This window comes from Aegilops tauschii, chromosome 7 (genome assembly GCF_002575655.3).
Source record: "Aegilops tauschii subsp. strangulata cultivar AL8/78 chromosome 7, Aet v6.0, whole genome shotgun sequence".
Taxonomy (NCBI): Eukaryota; Viridiplantae; Streptophyta; class Magnoliopsida; order Poales; family Poaceae; genus Aegilops; species Aegilops tauschii.
The window spans coordinates 147,835,907-147,846,687 of record NC_053041.3 but is presented as its reverse complement, the minus strand read 5'-3'; the positions used below and the strand labels follow the sequence as shown (position 1 = coordinate 147,846,687).

At 48.7% G+C, this 10,781-nt stretch overlaps 1 protein-coding gene across 1 annotated transcript; it reads left to right on the top strand.

The window, feature by feature from the left end:
- Positions 1 to 1,427: 1,427 nt before the first annotated feature.
- Positions 1,428 to 5,276, top strand: LOC109784064 (pentatricopeptide repeat-containing protein OGR1, mitochondrial). The gene is made up of 3 exons (XM_020342666.4): positions 1,428 to 3,372; positions 4,418 to 4,586; positions 4,873 to 5,276. The coding sequence occupies exon 1, from the start codon at positions 1,500 to 1,502 to the stop codon at positions 3,291 to 3,293; it is 1,794 nt and encodes a 597-aa protein (XP_020198255.3). The 5' UTR covers positions 1,428 to 1,499; the 3' UTR covers positions 3,294 to 3,372; positions 4,418 to 4,586; positions 4,873 to 5,276.
- The last annotated feature ends 5,505 nt before the right edge of the window (positions 5,277 to 10,781 follow it).

Here is a 10,781-nt window from a genome sequence, read left to right as displayed (position 1 = left end):
CTTCCTTTTTATTTTTGGTCATTTTTATTGTATGTTTTTCCTTTTCCTGTTCTTAAAAACTTGACATTTTTTAAATTCCAGAATATTTTTCAAGTTCTTGAACTTGTTTTAAATTCATGAACTTTGATGGTGTTATGACTTAGGGGTGCGTCACCTTGTCGGTTTCCAACCCAATTAGGGCGGCCCGAGGCCCCTAGGCCGTTTCCGCCCTGAGGCATCAGGTTGGCCCATGGCTCTATGGAATGAAGACTTTGAAGCCCTGCTGCTCAAGAGAAGGAAGCCGGATTCGTGGAGAACTCTCTCCATCGTTGTAGGTGGCTAGGTTATGTTTCCCTAAAAAAAGGTGGCTAGGTTGTGTAACCCTAGTGGCCCCGGTATCTTATATGAACGGGGGCCGAGGTGGTCGATAAATCACATTAGCATCGCTCGGTCTGTACTTTCTACACCCCAATCGCAATATACACGAGCAGGAGTAGTGATTCACCTCGTAAGGAGACCTGAACCTGCGTAAATCTATCTCCTGTTTCCCCTTTGACCTAAATTGCCACGCCGGGATACCCTTACGAGGGATCTGTCGGAATCTTTTCCGACAAACCTTTTTTAAATTCATGTTTTTTTTGAATTAGCAAACATTTTAAAATTCACGAAGCATTTTTAATTCATGATTTTTTGAATTCATGGACATTTTCAAATTGTGTTTTTTTGAATTCATGATTTTTGAATTCACGGCCATTTACAAAAATTGCAAACATTTTCAAATTCGTGAATATTTTTGAATTCATGGACATATTGTAAATTTCTGGACATTTTTTGAATTCATGAATTTTTTGAAATTTGTGAATAGTTTTCAATTCGTGATCAATTTTTCATTTTTGTGCACATTTCTGTAATGCACGAACACTTTTTATTTTTTAATTGAAATGATACCACTGAAAACAAGAAACCGGCGAACCAACCTGTGGTTGGATGGTTAGAGGGACTGTGGTATCCCCAACCCACCAGGGTTCAAATCTCGCATTTATTCATGGATTTATTTCAGGATTTCCGGCGATGCGCATTCAGTGGAAGGAGATGTTCCCGTCGACGACGAGGCGCCTACGGTGACTTCGTAAATATCAAGATGATATGCCGGCTCAGTCTTTCGGAGGTGCTTATAGGGGTAGGATGTGCGTGTGTGCGTTCATAGGGGTGAGTGTATGCGCGTGTATATGAGCGCTTGTGTCTATACTGATGTTAAAAAACAAGAAGCCGAAGGTAAAAAAGACCAACTAAAAAGACCGAAATATATATTTAAAAAATTAAATAAAACTCACCACTTGACAAGAGTGGTAAGCTATATTAAAAACATTGAACAAAAATTAAATAAAACTCACCGTGCGCGCTTGCTCTGCGGCGCGCTGGGTCAACCTATGTAGTCGCGTGCGACTCGAGCTGGCGTCGTGAGCGACGCGAGGCGCAATTGATCGCAACGAGCGACACATAGCATCGCCCCAGCCACAATGCCACCCGCGCCGGCGACGGCTACGGCGGCGGCGGCGGCGCAGCACCTGGAGTCCGTCCTCCCTTGCCTGACCACGCTCTCACACTACAAGCAGTTCCACGCGCAGCTCATCACCTCGGCCCGCCTCTACTTCGAGCCCTCCCTCCGAGCCCGCTTCCTCGACCGCCTCGCGCTCTCCGCGCACGCCGCGGCGCTGCCGCACGCCCTCCTCCTCCTCCGCTCCCTCCCGTCCCCCGCCACTAACGACCTCAACGCCGCCCTCCGGGGCCTCGCCGCCTCCCCGCACCCCGCGCGCTCGCTGCTCCTCCTCGCCGGCCGCCTCCTCCCCTCGCCGTCCCCGCCGCGGCCCCGCCTCGACGCGCTCTCCCTCTCCTTCGCGCTGAAGGCCTCCGCCCGGTGCTCGGACGGCCCCGCCACCCTCCAGCTCCACGCGCTCGTCCTCCGCCTCGGCTGCACGGCTGACGTGCGGCTGATCACCACGCTGGTCGACTCGTATGCGAAATGCGACGACCTCGCGTCCGCACGGAAGGTGTTCGATGAAATGACCGTGCGCGACGTGGCCTCGTGGAATGCGCTGCTTGCTGGGCTGGCTCAGGGGACTGAGCCTACCCTGGCCCTGAAGCTGTTCCACAGACTGGTAGGGAGCTTCCGGGAGTTGCCACCAAGGGAGGCACCCAATGAGGTGACCATGGTTGCCGCGCTTTCTGCGTGTGCACAGATTGGCTCGTTATGGGACGGATTGTATGTGCATGAGTTTGTTCGCAAAATGGGCGTCAGTGGCAATGTTCGTGTTTGCAATGCACTTATTGACATGTACTCCAAGTGCGGTTCATTGGCCCGGGCGCTGGAAGTGTTCCACTCCATCAAACGAGAAGACCGGACACTTGTGTCATACAATACTGCGATACAAGCAATTTCCATGCATGGGCATGGGGGTGATGCACTCAAGTTGTTTGATGAAATGCCGACATGTATTGAGCCGGACGAAGTGACCTACATCGCTGTGTTGTGCGGATGCAACCATGCTGGGCTCGTGGATGACGGCCTCAGGGTTTTTCATGGCATGAGGGTTCCTCCTAATGTAAAGCACTATGGCACTGTTGTGGACCTTCTTGGCCGTGCAGGCCGCCTTGCCGAGGCATATGATACTATTAAGTCCATGCCGTTTCCTGCAGATATTGTCCTCTGGCAGACATTACTGGGTGCGTCCAAGATGCATGGTGATGTTGAGCTCGCGGAGTTAGCTGCTACAAAGCTTGCCAAGCTTGGTTCAAATGTTGATGGCGACTATGTGCTCCTCTCCAATGTATATGCGTCCAAGGCACGGTGGGCAGATGTTGGTCGAGTCCGTGATACCATGCGAAGCAATGATGTGCGGAAAGTACCTGGCTTCAGCTACACAGAGATAAGTGGTGTAATGCATAAGTTCATTAATGGTGATAAAGAGCACCCAAGGTTGCAGGAGATTTACAGAGCGCTAGAGGAAATTATGTCAAGAATAGGAGAGCTGGGATATGAGCCGGAAACAAGCAATGTGCTTCATGACATCGGGGAGGAGGAGAAGCAGTATGCATTGTCCTATCATAGCGAAAAATTGGCCATTGCATTTGGGTTGATTGCCACGCCACCTGGGGAGACCCTGCGGGTGATAAAAAATCTCCGAATCTGTGGGGACTGTCATGTAGTGGCAAAGCTCATATCTAAAGCCTATGGCCGAGTGATTATCATCCGGGATAGAGCAAGATTCCATCGGTTTGAAGATGGGCAGTGCTCTTGCAGCGATTACTGGTAAAACACTGGTGTGTTCGGTGATTTACAGGGCTGATGGAGTTGATAATGAGCCACTAACTTCACAGATCAACAGACTACAGGTTTGTCGGGAGTTCATACAAACCCAGCTTGCAAGTGTCGCTTCATATGATTCAACTTTCATTTGAGAAGAATCTTGCAAGTGAACTCAACCCCACGAGCTTGAACTTTACTCTGTGTTTGTGTTGCTACATGAGTGTTCACAGTCCATTAAAGTGTATGATCACTGAGAGGCCATCAGATATTACACCTACAAGATGTAAACAGATAATAGCTTTGCACTAGCGTTATTCTGGTGTGCTATTAGAGAGAGCAACCGGGTGTGTGTGGGATAGGGCTCATGATATTTTTCCGTTCTGGGAGCCCAGAGAAATTTCCGTATTTGTGGAAAATATTTTCCTTTACATTGCTTTCTAGTTCCTCCTAACAATCTTACAGTGCCATATTATACTCATGGTTCTTATTTATATTAATGTCCATTGACTTCATCTGATATCAAAATGTCCAACCTTTTGAGGATGCAATTATTTTATAAGGTCTTTGAGTCTGCAGAATAAGGTCCTCCTTCACACTCTTTTTTGTAGAAGGCTGTCTGCCATAGACCATAGTGTTTAATGGAGTCAAAATAGCTTGAGGTTGTTATGAACACAACCTTTTGCTCCTTTCTCCATTTTGTCCTGCACAGTCACGGTTGCACAGATTTAAAAACATATAATGTTCTCTCAGAAATGTCACTGTTGACATGTCATTTTTTAAAGCAAATTTATTAGCAGCAGGTATGAGTTTTCACTATGCAAAATGGAGTTACCCACAAGATATTGTTTTCTTTGAATATTTCTGGAGATTTAAGCTATCAAGGAACCTCTTTCCTCTGATCGCAAAAAGAAAAAAGCAACTTCTTTCGTTGACTTATTTTTCCTATGTATGTTCCAACCGCTTTCAGTATGCACTAAGTTTGATTGTCCCTTTCATCCAAGCATGAATTGCAGATCATGTTCTATGATGAATATGTAAATTGGCAGGTTGCATCTGTCACATCTCATAGTTTGGTATTGTTTTCAATAACTTTTTGTTATGCATGCTGATACGTCCAGAAACTCTTTGCAGCACTTTGTAGACGGCTAATTCAATTCGAAGGTGCCGCTGGTGAGGCATTCATTGTTTTGTTGTTGGCTGCACAGAGACAGCCTTAAGGAAGAATGAGAGAAATTCAATGAGAAATGAGTAGATCTGTAGATACGATGCATCCAACCAGAAGCATTCTGCTCGTGTAAAGGTAAGCCAGCTGTTCGATGGCAGTATAATATTGCGATAGTTCCATTTCTCTTGTGAGTTGTGAAGGCGAATCGAGTCAGCCATACTCTACGGACAAAGTAATGAAGTTTATCATGTATCTAAATTTCCTTCATGGAAAAAACATGAACACAAACTGTTCATTGAAGAAGCTATGTTCGTACTGAATTTCTTACTGTGTACTGTAATTATCTATGCAAATTTAGATAGTGTTTGGACATTTGATAATGTTAGAACTAATGTTGCATGGGGCTGGATTACTCTTGCAGTGGGGGAGAATAGAGGTTAAAGGGGCAAGAATGAAAGTGAGGAAAGGATGATCACTCTCAAAGCTTCAATATTCAGAGTTGATGCAAAGTCTCTGGTCTACCATGCTCCTGCCCTTTCTCAGAAGTCTTGGTTGTCCAGAAATGGCGCAACCGAAATGCATTCAAAGACATTCACATGGATTGAGTGCCACCTATCGCTTTGGTTGTCAGAGCTCCCCATTGGCTCTTAACCAGCCCGCTTAACATCTACCATAATCGGCATTGGTGTTGTCAATTGTAAGCCTATCCCTTGTCACCAGGGCTACTGCTTATGCAGTGCATTCCGCTGTTGTGTAAGTTCAGTTATGAAGAGATTGTAAAAGTACGTTAAATGAAGTTTGGGGTCTTATGTTACTGGGCTGAAACCATCTGTCCCTGAAAGCTAATGCAGCTCCTCTACTTTAATGGAAGAGAGCCTGGAGCATGTGGAGGTGACCGCATCAGATGTGCATCAGGCTTGAGTTCATGACACTAAACCTGATAAGATCCTGTGATCTCATAGTTACTGTCGATGCTGTGCAAATTATACAGTGAGAAATGTTTGGCTGAACCATGCACCTCCATGGGCCTCGAATGTTCAATGCTTATTCCGGACATGTGCCGCTATGCCATTCTACCACACCTCTATATTCAGGCACCTCCATTTTATCCGTGCAACTTTAAACAATCTACTCTGTTAGGAATAAGCAACTTGTATTCCCATGAGGCCATAGGCCGATATATATACATGTACAGGTGTGTAACATATGCAGGAAACCCCTTATACAACGGGATAAATACAAAGGGGTACATGACCTATATTATAACTCTAATACCCCCCCTCAAACTCATGGTGGAGGAACAACACTGAGTTTGGAGAGATAAAAGCCATGTTGCGCTCTAGTCTGGGCCTTCGTCAGGAAATCCGTCAACTGTAACTCGGAAGGCACATACTGAAGAGCAATAACTCTTCAATAACCTGATCCTGCACAGCAGCGCGCACATAGAAAGCATCAACACCAATATGCTTGGTGAGCTCATGCTTCACAGGATCGCGCGCAATGCTAATAGCACCTGTACTGTCAGATAAGAGCATAGTCGGTGTAGTGACAGAAACACCAAAATCCTGAAGTAACCACCGTAACCAAGTCACCTCTGCCGTCAAAAGAGCCATAGCTCGCAACTCAGCCTCAGCACTCGAACGGGAAACTGCAATCTGTTTCTTCGTCTTCCAGGCAATGAGAGAACCGCCAAGAAAAACACAGTAAGCAGAAAGTGAACGGCGATCAGAAGGATCACTAGCCCACGTAGCATCCGCATAGGCCTGAAGCTGTAAAGAACTGGAGCTAGGAAAGAAGAGACGGTGAGAGATCGTGCCCCGAAGATATCGGAGAACACGAAGGAGATGACTATAATGAACCGATGTGGGAGCAGAGACAAACTGACTCAGAATATGAACCGGATAAGAGATGTCCGGACGAGTGACAGCTAGATAGACAAGACTGCCAACGAGATGACGATAACGCGTCGGGTCAGGGAGAGGATCACCATCAGTAGCACGGAGGTGAACATTGAGCTCCATAGGAGTCTCAACAGTGCGCTCGTCAGAAAGAGCAGCACGAGCAAGAAGATCTTGGATATACTTTTCCTGGGATATAAAAAAGCCATCAGAGGTAGAAGAGACTTCAATCCCAAGAAAGTAGCGAAGAGGTCCAAGATCAGACATAAGAAACTGCTCACTAAGACGGGCCTTTACAAAGGCAATATACTCAGGGTCATCCCCAGTGATGACCATATCATCAACATAGAGAAGAAGAAGAGTCCGGCCACGAGGAGAAAGGTGAATAAACAATGCGGGATCATGAGCACTGGCTGAAAAACCAGCAGTAGTGACCACAGAAGCAAAACGCTCAAACCAGGCACGAGGGGCTTGCTTAAGGCCATAGAGAGAGCGACGAAGACGACACACCATGCCAGCAGGAACAGAATACCCAGGTGGTGGCTACATGTACACCTCCTCACGCAGCTCACCATTAAGAAAGGCATTCTTAACATCAAGCTGAGATATAGTCCAGTGGCGTGCAGAGACAACAGCAAGAAGTGTACGAATAGTGGTCATATGGGCCACAGGAGCAAAAGTCTCGTCATAATCACGACCATGCTCCTGCTGAAAACCACGAGCCACGAGACGAGCTTTGTGACGCTCAAGAGAACCATCGGAGCGAGTCTTAACCTTGTAGACCCACTTACAAGTGATGGGACGGACTCCGGGAGGAAGAGAAACAAGATCCCAGGTACCAGTGCGTTCAAGAGCAGCAATCTCCTCTGCCATCGCAAACTGCCATTCAGGATGAACAACAGCCTGACGGTAAGAAGTCGGCTCAAGAACAGCAGCACCAGCGGAGGGAAATCCAAAGCGATCAATAGGCGGACGAGGACGAGAACGCAAGCCATAAGTAGGCTGAGAGGAAGAGGACGACTCATCCAAGGAAGCATCCACAGGTCGTGAACGACGAGTGTAATGCTGAGGAAAAGATGGAACAAGAGAAGGAGGAATCGCCAAGGTAGAATCGGGGGTTGGCGACGAAGAAGTCACCGGAGATGAAGGTGTAGAATCCGGGGACATGCTAGGTGAGGAGACCGGGGAAGATGGTGGCGGCGAATCAACGAGGGGTGGAGAAGCAAAGGGAGTGGAACGAATAGGCACAGGCACGACGGGAGTGATAGGGGAGTCAGGAAAAGTGAGGAAAGAGATATCCTCCACTGAAAAAAACGAGGAAGATGGGCGTGGGTAAAAAGGACGAGACTCATCAAAAGTCACATCTCGGGAGATACGCATCCGACGACCGACAGGATCCCAACAACGATAGCCCTTATGATCATCACTGTAGCCTAAGAAGACACACTTAACAGACTGAGCGGTCAGTTTGGTGCGTTCGCAAGGGGCAAGAAGAACATAGCAAACACAACCAAACAAGCGAAGCATCGAATAATCGGGAGAACGATCAAACAGACGCTCAAAAGGAACATCACCCTGCAAAGCAGCAGATGGCTGAAGGTTGATGAGATAGACAGAGGTGGAGATAGCCTCGGCCCAAAAATGAGGCGGAAGAGAGGCGGCGATCATCATAGCACGAGCCGTCTCAAGAAGGTGACGATGCTTGCGCTCAGACACGCCATTCTGAGCATGAGCACCAGGACAAGAGAACTGGGCAAGAGTACCCTGCTCAGCAAGGACACCACGCAACATCTTAGAGATATACTCACCAGCGGAGTCAGCACGAAAAACACGAATGGGTGAAGAGAACTGAGTATGAACCATGGCAGCAAAACGCTTATAAATAGACAACACCTCACTACGTGAAGTCATGAAATAAAGCCATGTGTAACGAGAAAAATCATCGATGAAAATAATATAGTATTTATGACCACCTTTCGAAGCGAAAGGAGCCGGACCCCATACATCAGAATGGACTAAATCGAAAGGACGCTGAGACACTGACTCACTATGGGAATATGGTAACTGAATCTGCTTGCCAAGACGACAACCCTGACACTCTAAAGAGACATCTCCTGAGACAGACCCTAGAAGACCTCGACGAACTAAAGACGATAATCGAGAACCACACAGATGACCAAGTCGATGATGCCACTGCTTGAAGGAACCAGTAACAGAAGCGACAGCAGCGGAGGAACTGGCGATGGTGGTAGCAGCGGAAGGAACATGAAGCCAGTCCAACTCCCAAAGACCCTGAGAATCACGGCGGCGAGGGCCAGCCCCAACCAGAGTGTGCGTGCGACGATCCTGGACAGAACAAGAGTCAACATCAAGGATGACACGACAACCAGAATCAGTAAGTTGACCGGCAGAAAACAAATTCATGGTAAGTCGAGGAACATGAGCAACATCAGGAACAGAATAAGAAGGAGTGGAAAGATGGCCTCTACTAGCAACAGAAAGTGGAGTACCATCAGCAGTGAAGACATGAACAGGAGAATCCAGCGAGCGAAGAGAAGACAAAGCGGAAGAATGAGAAGACATATGAAAAGAAGCTCCAGAATCCAAAACCCATGGGGATGTACCTGACTGTGTAGAGGGCGGGTGCTCAGTGCGGGAAGCATCAGTCACAGAACCAGCAGTACCCGTCGAGGAAGAACCTGAAGCCGCGAGCAGACGCTTAAGTCTCAGAATATCCTGCTCAGTCAAAGCAATGGCTGAAGCTGGCGAGGGAGATGACGAAGTCCCTGAGGAGGAGGATCGCGCCTTGCGCAGGTGTTTCCTCTTTGTGTAGCACTGGGACTCAATATGACCATCATTGTTGCAGTAGTCACAATGTGAACGGGGCCGACCTGAGCCTCCAGAAGGAGTGGGCAAGAGCGGCGGAGCACTCGAGCGAGAATGGGGCGGTGCAGCAGGTGGAGTGGAAGAAACCCGAGTAGCGAGCACAGAGGGAACCTCCAGCAAACCAGCACCACGTAGACGAGTCTCCTCAGCACGAATCTCTGAAAGCGCCTCCATGAGAGAAATACGGCCACGAGCAAACAACTGAGCACGTCGGGGCTCAAACTCCTTACGGAGCCGAGACAGGAACTCATAGACACGATGAAACTCCAAATCGGCCTGGATAGCCTGGCAGCAGGGGCAAGTACGACAACCAGCACTGCGGAGGGAATCAAGCTGGCGCCAGATAGCAGAACTCTGTGCATAAAAGTCATCAACAGTAGAGTCACCCTGCTAAAGAGCATGCTCCTGACGAACCACAGAAAGGTATAAGGCATCACCAGAGGGCTATAGCGCTGACGAAGACAGGTCCACATCTGGAAGATAGTAGGAAGACCCAGAAACTCAGAAGCAAACTGAGGCAGAACACTAGCAGTGAGAACAGCTGCAGCACGAGCATCATCATCAAGCCACTGGGTATAAACAGACAAAGCACCATGATACGTCTGAAGAGCCTCCTCATAAGCCAAAACCCTCTCATCATAGGCACGATCAGCAGCCTCATCAGCAATCTTAGCCGCATCCTTGGCGGCCTGATTAGCATCCGTAGGAAGAACCAGTGGAGTCGGTGGAGTAGGGGTCACCGGAGGAACCGGACGTGGCGGACAGCAGACCTCGCCAGAAAGAACACCCCAAAGACGGATGCCACGCATGTGAATGCGCATGAAGCCAGCAAACTCGGTGTAGTTAGTACCATCGAAGATCACCGGACAACGAGGGACAGAAACATAGCCCGATGCAGCAGACATTTTTTTTTGGAGAGACCCATAATCAGTGGAACACCGGACGGCAGGCGGAAGACCACGGGAGACCACGAGCGAACGGCGGCCGCAGGAAGTGGATGCGTGACCGCGAGTCCTGGCGGGAGGGGCGAACGACCACGGGAAACCACGAGCGAACGGCGGCCGGAGGCCCGGCTGCACGACCGCGAGTCCTGGCGGGAACGGCGGACGGCGGGAACGGCGGCACCTGGCGGGCGGCGGGAGCGGCGCCTAGCGTGAGGGGCGCCTGGCGGCCGGCGGGGACTGGCTGGAGGGGCACCTGGCGGCCGGCAGAGGCGGAGCCTGGCTGGAGGGGCAGAGCAGCGGCGCCGAGGCGAAGATAAACCACGGCGGCGGCGGGGACGGGATCGAGCACGAGTTGCATGTGCGAAAAAGAGACCTAAAGCTCTAATACCATGTTAGGAATAAGCAATTTGTATTCCGATGAGGCCATAGACCGATATATATACATGTACAGGTGTGTAACATATGCAGGAAACCCCTTATACAACGGGATAAATACAAAGGGGTACATGACCTATATTATAACTCTAACATACTCCACCTATAAATTCAGGTGCTGCTATTCTATCCGTTCAATCTTTCACACATATTTGTAACGTTCAGTC